Source organism: Artibeus jamaicensis, unplaced genomic scaffold, assembly GCF_021234435.1.
Source record: "Artibeus jamaicensis isolate MK-2021 breed Jamaican fruit bat unplaced genomic scaffold, CSHL_Jam_final contig_558, whole genome shotgun sequence".
Lineage (NCBI taxonomy): Eukaryota > Metazoa > Chordata > Mammalia > Chiroptera > Phyllostomidae > Artibeus > Artibeus jamaicensis.
Window position 1 is genome coordinate 2863316 of NW_026521886.1, and position 15950 is coordinate 2879265.

The 15950-nt window shown below is 39.9% G+C and overlaps 1 protein-coding gene across 2 annotated transcripts in view; it reads right to left on the reverse strand.

Moving 5' to 3' along the window:
- ISY1 (ISY1 splicing factor homolog) overlaps positions 1–15907 on the reverse strand; it is a 40310-nt gene extending 24403 nt beyond the window's left edge. The window contains exons 1-5 of one of the 2 annotated variants that reach the window (XM_053670223.1): positions 15624–15907; positions 13006–13028; positions 12394–12445; positions 8955–9020; positions 8505–8547 (exon numbers count right to left, since the gene is read on the reverse strand). In XM_053670223.1, coding sequence (XP_053526198.1) covers positions 8505–8547; positions 8955–9020; positions 12394–12445; positions 13006–13028; positions 15624–15626 — 187 coding nt within the window. In that variant the 5' untranslated portion in view covers positions 15627–15907. The remainder of the gene's footprint in view (positions 1–8504; positions 8548–8954; positions 9021–12393; positions 12446–13005; positions 13029–15623) is intronic. The other variant, XM_037141048.2, reaches the window with a different exon arrangement.
- Between the last annotated feature and the right edge of the window lie 43 nt (positions 15908–15950).

The window sequence follows — 15950 nt, forward strand, 5'->3', positions numbered from 1 at the left end:
CTGTATCTGTAGATGACAGAATACTACTATATACAGAGAACCCTAAAGATTATACCACAAACTATTAAAACTAATCAATGAACTCAGTAAAGAAGCAGAATAAATAATTAATATTCAGAAATTGGTTGCACTGTTATATACCCGTAACAAACTATCAGAAAGGAAGTTGAGACAATAACTATATTTACAACTGCATTTATTCTTTTTATTGAAAAGTAAAATAAAATACCTATGAATAAATTTGACCAAGAGTGTAAAAGACCTGTAACTATAAGACAATGGAAAAAAAACTGAAGAAATACAAATAAATGTAAGCATATACCATGCTCATGGACAGGGAGAATTAACATCATTAAAATGTCCATACTATCCAAAGCAATCTATGGATTCAATGCAATCCTTATCAAAATACCAATAGCATTTTTCACAAAATTGAAACTAAAAAAATCCAAATAATACTAATATGAAACCACAAAAGATCCCAGATAGCCAAAGCAATCCTGAGAAAGAATAAAGTTGGAGGTCATACAATCTGGTATCTATCCATCAAACCAAACTACAAGGCTACAGTTATCAAAAAGAGAATTGGTACTGGCATATAAACAGACACACAGATTAATGGAACAAAATAGAGTGCCCAGAATTAAACCTACACCTTTATGGTCAATTAATATATGACAAAGGAGGCAAGACTATACAGTGGGGTAAAGACAATCTCTTCAACAAACAGTACTGGAAATACTGGACTGCCCCATGCAAAAAAATAAAATTAGACCACCTTCTTACACCAAAACAAGAATTTACTCAAAATGGATTAAAGACCAAATGTAGACCACAAATGTAAATCATAAAACTCCCAGAAGAAAATACAGGCAGTAAATTCTGTGATAACACTCTTGGCAATATTGGGGGGGTGCATTTCCAGCTGGGTAAGAGAAACAGAAGGAAAAATAAACAAATGGGAATACATCAAACTAAAATATTCTGCACAGGAAAAGAACATAAAAAAATAAAGAGACAACCTACTGTATAAGAGAATATATTAACCAATAATACATTCGGTAAGGGGTTAATATCCAAAATATATTGGGTTGGCCAAAAAGTCCACTTAGTTTTTCTGTAAAATAAAAGATACATTTTTTATTTTCACCAATAACTTTATTGATTTGGATATTCTGAGTATGTCAGCTTTCTCCCATGTGGTATAACATTTATTGATCTCAGTGTTCCAATTTGATCAATATCAACTTCAACTGGTCTACTCAACCATCATCCAACGAGAAACCTCCGGCCAAAACAAAGCACTTTTAACATGTTCAATTAGTAACAGCACCTTCTCCGTACACTGCACAATGCGTTTCAGTTGCATTTTTACCTTTCTTGAAATAATAAAGCACTATGCTGAAAATGTTGCTTATTTTCTTCCATCTTCAGTATTAAAATGGCTACACAAAAATTCACCAATTTGGTAAGTTTTTTTGTTTTGTTTTTTTTTAAAGATTTTATTTATTTATCTTTAGAGGGGAAGGGAAGGAGAGAAGGAGAGAAATACCAATGTATGGTTGTCTCTCATGAGTCCCCTGCTGGGAACTGGCCTGCAACCCAGGCATGTGCCCTGAATGGGAATCAAACCCCGATCGTGTGGTTCACAGGCCCGCGCTCAATCCACTGAGCTATGCCAGCCAGGACATTGATAAGTTTTTTTAAAATGCATTCTGATTTGACAGCTCTCACAATACAATCTAACAAGATTGTTTCAAATGAGGTTAAAGACAACTAAGCTGTACTAGACCCATCTTATGGAAAAAGAACAAACAAACTTTTTGGCCAACCCAACGTAAGTAAATCATGTAAACTTAACCAATAAAAATTAAAACTACAATTAAAATATGAGCAGAGGACCAGAACAGACATTTCTCCACAGAGGACATACAGATAGCCAATAGACATATGAAAAGAAGTTCAACATCACTAATCATCAAGGATATTCAAATTAAACTCTCTGAGGAAGAGGAGTTTGCAATTGTAGCTAACTGCTGTCCTACCTACTCCTGTTCTTGATTCACCACTGCTCCCTCTCTCATCTGGGAACAAGTTGGCCAAGAAGCAGCATGGCAGCAATGGCTTTTAAAAATACCAGAAAGAGCCCTGGCTGGTGTAGCTCAGTGGATTGAGTGCAGGCTGTGAAACAAAAGGTCACCAGTTCTATTCCCAGTCATACCTGGGTTGCAGGCCGGGTCCCCAGTTTGGGGTGCACAAGAGGCAACCACACACTGATGTTTCTCTCCTCCTCTTTCTCCCTCCCTTCCCCATCTCTAAAAATAAATGAACCAAACCTTTAAAAAAAAATAATAAAAATACCCAGAAAGACACCCAGAAAGACATCCACTCAACCAGAGGTGGCGATTCACCTGAATTAGAATTACTCTAATCAGAATGTAAAGTCTTTGGAGAAGGTGTATGCTGACTTGATCAGAGGTGCCAAGGAAAAGAATCTTAAAGTCAAAGAACCAGTTGAGATGGGTTCTAAGACTCCAAGAATCACTAAAAGAAAAACTCCCTGTGAGGGGTGGGGCAGTTCTAAGATTTGGGACTGTGTTAGATAAGGACCCACAAGTGACTCACTGACTTACACAGCCCTTCTGAGATTTTCAAGCAGACTACTTCCATCAGTATTGAACCAAATCAAGACTGAAGTCCTCATTGCAGATGCTTAAATCAACCTTTTTAATCAATTGACTATCAGTTGTTAAAAAAAGGGTATGCAAATTAAAACCACAATGAGGTATCACCTCACACTTGTCAGTATGGCTATCATCAATAAATCAAACAAATTTTGGCAAGGATATGGAAAAAAGGGAAGTCTTGTACATATTGGTAGTATTGTAAGTTGTAATAGGCACTATAGAAAACAGTATGGAAGTTTCACCAAAAATTAAAAACAGAACTATGAAATCACCCAGCAATCCCACTTCTGAATATATATCCAAATAAATCCAAAACACTATTTCAAAAAGATATTTGCATCCTTGTGATCACTGACAAGATATAGAAGCAACCTAAGTGTCTGCCCTTCAGTAGACAAAAGAATAAAGATGTGGTATACTTATACAATGGAATATTACTTGGCTGTAAAAAGAATGAAATCTTACCATTTGCCACAACATAGATGAACCTAGGTTTTATGCTAAGCCAAATAAATCAGAGAAAAACAAATACAATTTCACTTATATGTGAAACCTAACAAATAAGCAAAAACAAATTCATAGATACAGAGAACAGACTGGAGGTTTCCAGGGGAAAAGGGGCTTGGGAGACTGGGCAAAATAGGAGAAGGGGTTAAGAAATACAAACTGACTTATAAAAATAGTTATGAGGATGTAAAGCAGACCATAAAGAATATAGTCGTCCTGGCTGGTGTGGCTCAGTGGACTGAGCCCCAGCCTGCGAACCCAAGGGTCACCAGTTCGATTCCCAGTCAGGGCACATGCCTGATTTGCGGCCAGGTCCCCAGTGGGGGGCACGTGAGAGGCAACCACACACTGATGTTTCTCTCCCACTCTTCTTCCCTTCTCCTCTCTAAAAATAAGTAAAATATTTTTTAAAAAGATTACAGTCAATGATACTGTAACAACTACATATGGTATACATTGGTAATAGAATTATCAGGGTGATCACGTCATAAATTATATAAATGGCTAATAACTATGTTGTACACCTGAAATAAATAAAATGTTTCATCTCGAGTATAATGGGTTTTTAAAAATTATTTAAAAAATGGAAAAATAAATACGCATCACCTCCACCAAAATTTCTAATCTCCTTGTGGCTTTGACACATGTGTTATTTAGAAGTATGTTGTTTAATTTCCATATATTTGAAATTTTCCCAATATCTTTCTGCTATTGATTTCTACATTAATGCTATCAGAGAATACACAATGTATGATTTCAATTATTTTAAATTTGCTAATATTTCTTTTACAGCCAAACTACATTTTATTTAAGATTTCATTTATTTATTTCTAGAGAAAAGGAAAGGAAGGAACAAAGAGAGAGAGAAACATCAATGTATGGTTGCCTCCTGCAGAGCCTCAACTGGGGACCTGACTCGAAACACAGGCATGCACCCTGACTGGAAATATGTTTTATTTTGGTGAATGAAGCAAAAGCATATGCCTTTGCTTCCAGCCAAGACACAGGTATAGGTAGATACACTTTGCCTTCTCACACAACCAAAAGAACGACAACAAATTTAAAACAAAAAATAACCAGAACTTCCAGAAAGTCAAACTATAGGGTGTCTGACAACCAAGGAGTAAAAGAATAAACATTCATTCAAAAAGAGTAAACATTCATTCACACTGGTAGGAGGGGCAGCCAAGGCGGGGAGGACTCATGGCAAGATAGCAGCTGGTGGATGTGGTGTTTCAACATTTGCGAGCAAAGGGGGAGGGATTTGGAGGAACAAATAGGAAAGACACAGGGACAAGAACTAAGGGGGCGGAAATGGGAGGGAGGTGGGAAGCAAGGGGCGGGGGAGGCTGGGATGAGAGAAACAGACAAAAAAAACTGTACTTGAAAAGTACTAAATAAAATTAAAGTACTTGAAAATTAACTAAATAAAATTTTTAAGAAAAAGCTTTTATTCAAAAATAGAAAAAAAAACCATTTGTGTGCAGATAAACGGGGAGGAACAACTGGGAAGTGAGACAGCAAAACTCGGGGTTCCAATATGGAGAAATAAAGCCTCAAAACCTTTGGCTGTAAAAATCTGTGGGGGTTGCAGTGGCAAGAGAAACTCCCACATTCATAGCAGAGTTCATTGGAGAGACTTGCAGGGTTCTAATATGTACACAAACCCACCCACCTTGGAATCAGCACCAGTACAGCCCAATTTGCTTGTGGGTACTGGGAGAAGTGACTAAAAGCCAGCCCAGAGCCGAGCAATCGGGAATGTTCCCTCTCTGACCACTCCCCCAAATACAGCACCACAACACAGGGATGTGGTTGTCCTGCCTTGGTGAATACCTAAGGCTCTGCCCCTTACTACTGAGTGGGTGGGCTGAGAAAAAGAAATATGGTACAAATGACAGAACAGATCAAAGCTCCAAAAATAGATACATGTGATGAAGAGATAGGCAACCTATCAGATCAGATGCAAAGTTCCAAACCCTGGTAATCAGGATGCGCACAGCAATGGTTGAGTATGGTTGCAAAATGGAGGAAAAAGTGAAGGCTATGCAAAGTGAAGTAAAAAAAAAATATACAGGGAACCAACAGTGAAGGGAAGAAAACTGGGAGCAAAAGGAAAAAATAAACATTCATCCAGAACAGAATGAAGAAACAAGAATTCAAACAACATGAGGAGAAGCTTAGGAACCTCCTGGACAACTTTAAACTTTCCAACACCCAAACCATTGGGGTACTGGAAGGAGAACAGAAAGAACAAGGAACGAAAAACTTACTTGAAAAAATGATAGCTTGCCAAGTTGGAGGCGTAGGTGGAAACACTGTGCCTCCTCACACAACCAAGTTTAAAGACAACAAAGTTTTAGTAACAAAAACACAACCAAAGCACAGAGAATTGAACTACATGAAAATCCAACAACAACGAACCGCTCAGCTAGACCACTAAGAGGGATGGAGCCAGCATCTAGCAGAGTGGGGTTGTGCAGGAAAACTCAGCCAGACTGACCCAGGCACGTGGGTGGCAGTTGGCAGATCCCAGGCTTGGGGTTGCGCAAGTGAGGGCGCAAGGTGGCAGGCTGACCGCGGTCACACATTCGAGCACAGATAAACCAGGTGAAGGAGTGAGCAGTGAGACAGACGGTGCAGGCCCCAGTGGTGTGAAGCAGCAGAGGGGACTGCCATAGCCCCTCTTTGACCCTGCACCCACATATAGCATCACAAACCAGCGACCTGGGTGGCCCCGCCCTGGTGAACACCTAAGGCGCCTCTCCTCAAATGTAACAGTCCAAATAGATCAAAACATGGCTCAAGACCAACTCAGAGTTGATAAATCTAAGCGATCAAGAAATTGCCAACCTATCAGACCCACAATTCAAAACACTGGTAATCAGGATACTCACAGAACTGGTTGGTTTTAGTCACAAATTAGAGGAACATATGAAGGCTAAACTAATTGAAATGAAGGGAAATGCACAAGAAACCAATAGTGATGGAAAGGAAACTGGGAGTCAAATCAAGGGAGCGGACCAGAAGGAAGGAAAAAAGGACCAAACAGAAAAATATGAAGAAACAAGAATTCAAAAAAATAAGGAGAGGCTTAGGAACCTCCAGGACATCTTTAAACACTCCAACATCCGAATTATAGGGGTATCAGAAGGGGAAGAGGAAGAGAAAGTGGAAAATTTATTTGAACAAATAATAAAGGAGAACTTCCCCATTCTGGCAAAGGCAATAGACTTCCAGGAAATCCAGGAAGCTCAGAGAGTCCCAAAGAAGTTGGACCCAAGGAAGACCACACCAAGGCACATCATAATTACATTAGCCAAGATTAAAATGAAGGAGAAAATCCTAGAAGCAGCAATAAATAAGGGGACAGTCACCTACAAAGGAGTTCCCATCAGACTGGCAGCTGATTTTTCAAAAGAGACCTTACAGGCAAGAAGGGGCTTGAAAGAAGTATTCCAAGTCATGAAATCCAAAAACCTACATCCAAGATTGCTCTATCCAGCAAAGCATTCACTTAGAATGGAAGGGCAGATAAAGTGCTACAAAGATTAGGTCAGATTCAAGGAGTTCATCATCACCAAGCCTTTATTATATGAAATATTAAAGGGACTTATCTAAGAAAAAAGAAGATAAAAAAGATGAACAGTGAAAGGACAGCAAACTCACAGTTATTAACAACCACACCTAAAACAAAAGCAAACTAAGAGGACAGCTAGATCAGGAGTAAACCATAGAAATGAAGATCATATGGAGGGTTAGCAACAGGGGAATGGGAGGAGGAGAAGGGGGGAGAAGGTACAGAGAATAAGTAGGATAGATGGTAGATAGAAAATAGATTGGGGGGAGGGCAAAAATAGTATGGGAAATACAGAATCTAAAGAACTTGAGACATGTGGACATAAACTAAAGGGGGGGAATGGTGGGGGAGGGGGTGTGCAGGGTGGAGGGGAATGAAGGGGGAAATAGGACAACTGTAATGACATAATCAATAAAAATATTTTTAAAAAAATTTTTTTTGAAAAGAGAAAAAGTAATAAAGGAGAACTTCCCTAATCTGGCAAAGGAAACACACTTCCAGGACATCCAGGAAGCTCAGAAAGTCACAATGAGGTTGGACCCAAGGAAGCACACATCAAGGCACAGCATAATTACATTACCAAGATTAGAGATAAGGAGAGAATCTTAAAACCTGAAAGAGAAAATGAGACAGTAACCTACTGGTAAAGAGTGCCCATAAGACTATCAGCTGATTTCTTAAAAGAAACCTTGTAGGCAAAAAGGGGCTGGAAAGAAGTATTCCAAGTCATGAAAGGCAAGGACCTACATCCAAGATTACTCTATTCAGCAAAGCTACCACTTAGAATGGAAAGGCTGATAAAGTGCTTTTCCCAGATAAGGTCAAGTTAAAGGAGTTCATCATCACCAAGCCCTTATTATATGAAATGTTAAAGGGACTTTTAGAAAAAGATGATGATCAAAACTATGAAGAATAAAATGACGACAAACTCACAACTATCAATACATGAACCTAAAAACAAAAACAAAAATTAACTCCCTGGCTGGTATAGCTCAGTGGTTTGAGCACGGCTGCCAAACCAAAAGGTTGCTGGTTTGATTCCCAGTCAGGGCACATGCCTAGGTTGTGAGTCAGGTCCCCGGTGGGGACTATGCAAGAGGCAACCACACATCAATGGTTCTCCACCTCTCTTTCACTCTCCCTTCTCCTCTCTCTAAAAAATAAAAAATATATAAAACCTTTAAAATAATAATAAAAAAATAAAAATGAACTTAGCAAACAACTAAAACAGGAACAGAATCTCAGAAATGGAGATCACATGGAAGGTTATCAGTGGGAAGGGGTAGGGGGAAGAATGGGGGAAAAGGTACAGGGAATAAGAAGCATAAATGTTAGATACAAAATAGACAGAGGGAGGTTAAGAATAGTAAGGAAAATGGAGAAGCCGAAGAACTTATGTGTATGACCCATGGACATTAACTAAGGTGGGAGAAAGCTAGTGGGGTGGCGGGTGCCAGGTGGAGTTGAATAAAGGCAAGAAAAAAATGGGACAACTATAAAAGCATAATCAATAAAATATATTTAAAAAATCAAGTGTATGCTTTTATGTTAGGTGAAGCAGACTGTTGTATAAATGTGAACTAGGTCAAATTATTAGTAGTATTATTCATTTTTTGTATGTCCTTACTGACTTTCTACTTGTTCTATTGATTATTGAGAAGAGTGTTGACATCCCCAAGTCTAATTGTGGATTTGAAAAGCAAGCACTTTAAGTAGACAGACTAGCTTACCATTCTGAATCTGAGCCACTTTTTTAGAGATTTCTCCAATGATCTGTGAAAAAAAAAACAAAAGTTAACAGATTATTACTTTTGAATATATCTAAAAGCACAGGAAAATGTAATTTAAAATTAGTAATTAAAAAAAAACAGGCCCTAGCTGGTACAGCTCAGTGGACTGAGTGCCAGCCTGCTAACCAAAGTGTCACAGGTTGGATTCCCAGTGTAGGGCACATGCCTGTGTTGCCAGTCAGGTCCCTAGTAGGGGGTGCATGCAAGAGGCAACTGCATATTGATGTCCCTCTCCCTCTCTGTCCCTCTCCCTTCCCCCTCTAAAAAAATAAAGAAAGAAAATCTTTTTTAAAAAATAACTTAGAATTCTGGTTTAAAAGTCATTTAGATAACAAGAAGCAATTAGAAACTTGTTACTTCTTCTAAGATCATATTCATCTAGAGATGTACCTGTCTTCTCCATTTCTCAGCTTTGGGCAACTCAGTACATTCCGAAGCAAGGAAGGGTCTTCGTTCCTAAAAAGAAACAAATTTTACACATTGCCACTACACAGTATGAAAAATACAAGCTTCCTGCAACATTCAGCTGATTCAGGCTTGAAGTCCAAAACATCTAAACACATCTAAAGTTTCACTTCCAGATGATCTCATCAAGCCCTAAACCTCACTTTACAATCTCTATTTAGGAAACAATAGGCAAAAACATTCATTGCATTGTATTTAGTACAGTGAAGCAATGGAAACAAATCAAAAGCCCTATAGTAGAAAGATGGCTAAGTAAACTATATTATACCCACTTTATGGCATATTTATATCACCTTAAGAAATGATGACCATCAGCATTTGGAAGAGACGTGTGTGTATATACACGTGTGAGAGAGAGAGAGAGTGTGTGTGTGTGCGCGCGTGTGCGCACAGACCGCCAATAGACATATGAAAAGATGTTCAATGTCACTACTCACCAGAGAAATGCAAATTAAAACCACAATGAGATATCACCTCACACCTGTCAGAATGGCTTTCATCAACGAAAGAAGTGTTGGTGAGGATGTGGAGAAAAGGGAAGCCTCATGTACTATTGATGGGGAAGCAGATTAGAGCAGCCACTGTGGAAAACAGTATAGAGTGTCCTCAAAAAATTTAAAACGAAACTGCCTTATGACCCAATGATTTCAATTCTGGGGATATATCTGAAGAAATCCAAAACACTAATTTAAAAAAGTATATGCACCCCTATATTCATTGCAGCATTATTTATAATAGCCAAGATAAGGAAGCAACCCAAGTGCCCATCAACAGACAAGTGGATAAAAAGGTTGTGGTATAGGACTTCCACCAAGATGGAGGCATACGTGGAAACACTTTGCCTCCTCCCACAACGAAATCTAAAAACAATAAAGTTTTAACAACTATAAACGCAGCCAAGCTACAGAAAATCGAACAATACGGAGTCCGAAAACAACGAACCGCTCAGCTAAACCAGCAAGAGAGTGAGTCGGGCAAAAAAGATCCCCCGACCCAGGCGGTGCACAGGCAGCCAAGGGCGCGGATCCCAGGTGCATGGTTGATACGAGCAGACCCAGGGAAGGCACAGGGTGGCTGGCTGACTTGCAGTCACACATTTGCGTGCAGATAAACAGGTGGGGGGGGGGGCGTGAGCAGTAAGGACCGCCACTGCTCCCTCTCTGACCCTGCACCCACATACAGCATCACAAACCAGCGACCTGGGTGGCCCCGCCCTGGTGAACACCTAAGGCGCCTCTCCTCAAATGTAACAGTCCAAATAGATCAAAACATGGCTCAAGACCAACTCAGAGCCCCAGAGCCGATAAATCTAAGCGATCAAAAAACTGCCAACCTATCAGACCCACAATTCAAAACACTGGTAATCAGGATGCTCACAGAACTGGTTGATTTTAGCCACAAATTAGAGGAACACATGAAGGCTAAACTAATGGAAATGAAGGGAAATGCACAGGAAACCAATAGTGATGGAAAGGAAACTGGGAGTCAAATCAAGGGAGCGGACCAGAAGGAAGGAAAAAATGACCAAGCAGAAAAATACAAAGAAACAAGAACTCAAAAAATGAGGAGAGGCTTAGGAACCTCCAGGACATCTTTAAACGCTCCAACATCTGAATTATCCCTATAATTCCAGAAGGGGAAGAGGAACAGTCATGAGTGGAAAACTTATTTGAACAAATAATAAAGGAGAACTTTCCCGTTCTGGCAAAGGCAATAGACTTCCAGGAAATCCAGGAAGCTCAGACAGTCCCAAGGAACACACCAAAGCACATCATAATTATATTAGCCAAGATTAAAATGAAGGACAGAATCCTAGAAGCAGCAAGAGATAAGGGGACAGTCACTTACAAAGGAGTTTCCCATCAGACTGGCAGCTGATTTCTCAAAAGCGACCTTACAGGCAAGAAGGGGCTGGAAAGAAGTATTCCAAGTCTTTGAAAACCAAAGACCTACAACCAAGATTGCTCTATCCAGCAAAACTTTTAGAATGTAAAGGCAGATAATGTGCTTCTCAGATAAGATCAAATTCAAGGAGTTCATTATCACCAAGCCCTTATTATATGAAATGTTAAAGGGACTTACCTAAGAAAAAGAAGATAAAAAAGATGAACAGTGAAAGGACAGCAAACTCACAGTTATTAACAACCACACCTAAAACAAAAGCAAACTGAGGACAGCTAGATCAGGAGTGAACCATAGAAATGAAGATCATATGGAGGGTTAACAACAGGGGAGTGGGAGAAGGAGAAGAGGGGAGAAGGTACAGAAAATAAGTAGCATAGACAGTAGATAGAAAATAGATGGGGGGGGTAAGAATAGTAGGGGAAATAGAAAATCTAAAGAACTTGAGACACATGGTCATGAACCCTTTCATGAACCCTTTCATGAACCCTTTAGGGGGGAATGGTGGGGGAGGGGTGTGCAGGGTGGAGGGGAACGGAGGAGGGGAAATAGAACAAATGTAATGGCGTAATCAATAAAATAAATTATTTTTTAAAAGGTTGTGGTACATATATACAATGGAATATTTCTCAACCATAAAATGGAATGAAATCTTACTATTTGCGATAGCATGGATGAACCTAGAGGGTATTATGCTAAGTCAAATCAGTCAGAGAAAGACATATACCATATGGTTCCATATACATGTGAAATCTAAAGAACAATTCATATAAACAAACAAACAGAAACAGACTCATAGTTACAGAGAACAGACTGATAATTGTCTGTTCTCTATAACTATGAGGGGAGGGAGTGGTTTGGGGGACTAGGTGAAAAAGGTAAAGGGATATGTACATACTGGTGGTTACAAAACAGTCATAGGGATGTACAGTGCAGCATAGGGAATACAGCCAATAATACTGTAATAATTATGTATGGTGGCAGATGGAACTGGAAATATTGAGGGAATACTTTGTTAGATTCTCTAACCACTATGCTGTACACCTGAAACTGACACAAAAAACTAAAGAAAAAAATAAAATGTAAACCAAGCAAAATATCCAAAGAATGGTACATTTTATGCCTAATCTGGATGAGTCTCTGTGAGTTTGAGATCACTTACTGGTTTTAGCTAAAAGCTATTCCTCACAGCTATTCTACCTACTATTATTCAATATTAGACAGAGCTGGGATAATGGGAACCCAATTATCATAGCACAAAAGAGATGGAAGAACAAGTAGCCAGATCATCACACAGCCATAGCTATAGAGATGCACCTAGAATCCAAGTGTATAGACTCATAAGCATGTCAGCAAGTATAGATAAGAAACAGGAAGATTATGAGCTTGAAGTCAGCTCAGTAGGGAGTTTTACCACATTTTTCATGCTACTTTACAATTCAAGAGGAAGATTTACACTAACCTTCACTTTTCCCTCCTCCAGTTGAGCTTGGCGAAATCTTGCTAAGGCCGTCCTACCAGAAAGAGAAAAGACTCCATTAGACCCTGCTCACAGACTTCTTATCACCCAAGTTCATAGACAGGGTAAATCTGCTCATGACCATATTCAACATCATTCTTGTGTACATATGTGCATGTGTTGTGATTAAGAAACCACAGAGAAGTTACAGATTTCCATGTTCCAAAGAGTAGAATTTATAAAACCATGTGTTTTCCTGAACATCCAAGTATCTATTTTATTTTCACTGCATGTAAGTACTGCGGGAAACTCACTGTGGTGAGCAAAACATCCAGATGTTAAAGATTAGTATTTGGGGTACCCTAGCTGTTACTCTCACAGTCTTAGCCTCCATGCCCAGGTGAATGAATGCTCATCCAATAAAAGTTCTGGAAGCTTTCAGAAAACACTAATTGGGGAAAACAAATAGGAAAATACGGGAATACTATTTAAAAATATGTAGAGAAAGGAACGTATATCAAAAGGCTCATAACATCAAAAGGACCAAACACAAAAAGAGCCCTGTGGTAGTAATTAAGTTACATAAAATCTACAGTCAAAATTGTTGATACTTACATGGCCTTTTCTGCATTTCGGGCCTAAAAGGGGAAAGAACAGAAGAAAAATACCCATTTTTTTAAAAACTGTTTTTATTTGCTTTTAAAAAAATTATTTATCTGCTTTCTAGCAACAAGTTTCACCACAAGGCACAGTCACAAGCAAAATGCTTGAAGGAGCATATAAACACAGTAACAAAAAAAATTAAAAGAGCACTCTCCCTCTTGGGCACACCTTTCTTCCCTCTCAGGCACACATCTCCTAAACTCTAAGGGTCCCCAAAAGAGTTGCAATGAGGGAAGCAATGGGCAGCAGCAACTCATCCTGGGCTAACACCCTGAATCTATCTCCAAGGTCCCTTTTCTCTGACTTTCTAGTGAGCCAAAGCAATACAGGCTTATTTCCTTCCTACATTTCTAGAGAGCCAAAGCATCACTGCCTGGGCTCTTTCCTATTGCTTCCTCTATCCTAAGCCCTTCCCTGTTTCACTGTCCCCAGCTTTATTAACATACTCTCAAAATTTAAAAAAATGATAATTAAAAGATGTCCAAATCCTGTGACTTTACTTATGCTGCTCCCTCTACCTAAAATCTTTACTCCTCTGGTCCCCTACCCCTTGTATGTGGATAACTCCTGTTCATCCTTCAAAATTTACTTGTATCATCACCATCCCAGTAAGTTTTTCCATGACCCCCTTCTTCCCAACTAGGTTGCTACCCTTTGTCTGGGTTTATACCTACCATGGCACCTTCCATCTAGTATCACAATTGTATGTTTTCTGGCAATGGAATTTGAGAAAGAGTAACTTTTACAAAGAGAGTTTTATATAAGTACTGCCACACTAGGGTCAAGCCAATTATCCCTGAAACACAATGTCAGGAAGGGAAAATGTTTTCTGGATATAAGTGAAAGAGTACTTGCTGGAGTCACAAAATTGAATTTTATTCCCAGCTCTTCCACTTATCATCCCTGAGTAGTCAGTCTAAGACTACTTTACAACAGGGATCATACCTCTTATTTCATACAGAAGTCATGATGACTTGATGAGATAAATACATGAAGATATCAAGTATGCCATTTATAGATGCTAAGCAAAAGTGAGCTCATTAAAATCTTGTCTCTGACCCTCCTTCTCAATGGACACAAAAACTAACTTGGCAAATGCTTGGTGGATAAATGAACACAATATTTACTAATGGATAAAACAGAGGCTCTCCCAGAGGAGGCCATCATCTTGAAGGCTGAGACTGTGTCTGAGATATTTCATTAAATATCTAGGACAGATCCTAAATATTTAATTCAGTATTTCTCAATGCCTATTCCATGCTTAAAATATCATGCTACAGCCCTGGCTGGTGTAGCTCAAAGGATGAGCACGGGCCTGTGAAGCAAAGGGTCACTGGTTCGATTCCCAGTCAGGGCACATGCCTGGGTTGCAGGCCAGGTCCCCAGTAGGGGACACATGAGAGGCAACCACACATTGATGTTTCTCTCCCACTCTCTCCTTCTTTTCCCCTCTCTCTAAAAATAAATAAATGAAATATTTTTTAAAAACCATCATGCTAGATGCTAGGAACTGAGCCATGATTCTTCCCAAGGAACTTATAGGAACTCCCTCCAAAACACTGAATCAATAATAAGTGATTAGTGATGAGTGCATGTAGCCAGGGTAATGAACCCACAAATATGAATGTGGGATGGTATTATATAAAATAACCAACAACTCCTGTAGCCAGAAATATCCAGGCCCAAGGATCATCTCCCTGGCTAGGGAATGGAAAAAGGAGATTCCCAATGCTTGCCAGAGTTCAGAAATGAAGAGCCTCAGGGCAGAATGAAACAGTAAATTTGGGGCATATCCTCCTATAAAAAGCACTTCTTCTAGCCGACTGGTTTCTCTCATCCTCATCAATCTACAATGGTTTCCAATATAACTTTATGTTGGACCTTATGTTGGAATTATTCTATAACCTTACTACAGCGTCGAGGGTTTATTATAGGGGCCTCACTTGATTAAAATATTATGGTAAATCAACATGTTGTAGCAGCACTATGTGCATTCTCATATTTACCCCGTTGTGAGTGCTTCTTGAAGAAGCCAACTAACCACACCAGACCAGAGATCACACCCTCAAGCAATGACACTATGACATTCATTCATTCATACTGGAACACCTACAACGTGCCAGGCATTAAATAAGCGATGGTGAAAAGCCCCTACCCTTGGGAAGTTTTTATCTCGTGTTGGTGGGAACATATATAAGTCAAACAATCCAGTAACATACGGTCACAAACGCTATGAGACTTGGGGACAAACATCCAGCCCACGACAGGCACTGTGAATCGGAGCCGGTCCTTGCGCCTGCCTCTCTGTTCTTTAGTTTCCCCTCTAGATAATGTAAAATGCTGCATCGAGATTAAAACATCAAGAGGAGACGGTGGCCCTCGAGATTCCAGTTTCTGTCACCAACTTCCGACAGTTAAGAGAGGCAGGAAGAGAATTCACAAATTACACCCTAGGGGCCTGAGGCCTGCAGTGATGCCGGCTGAGCGCCTAGAACGAGGGACCCAGATGAGGCTGGGAGCCCGCACAACCGGTCTGCTCGCCCCGACCTTCACTCACGCACCCTACTCACCATTGTGCAAGTGAAGGCACCAACCTCGGATCACGGCCAGAGCACTTTCTGGCCTCAGGAGAGGCCAACCTGGACCGGAACTGAAGATTCTAACTGCACCACCTACTTTTTCAACCGGAAGAGGAAAAAAGGTTGGAGGGCGGGGGCAGGAAGAACAAGAAATAAAGAGACCGGAAGTGAAGCTGAGAATTGGCTGGAGAAGGGGGAGGAAATCTAGGGTCGCTCCCTTAGCCGCTTTCCCTGCAGGTCGAACGTTGCACCCACGCGTACGAAGGAAGAATGGGGACGTCGGCAAAATTGCTCTTACGTACTAGGAATGACGCATTT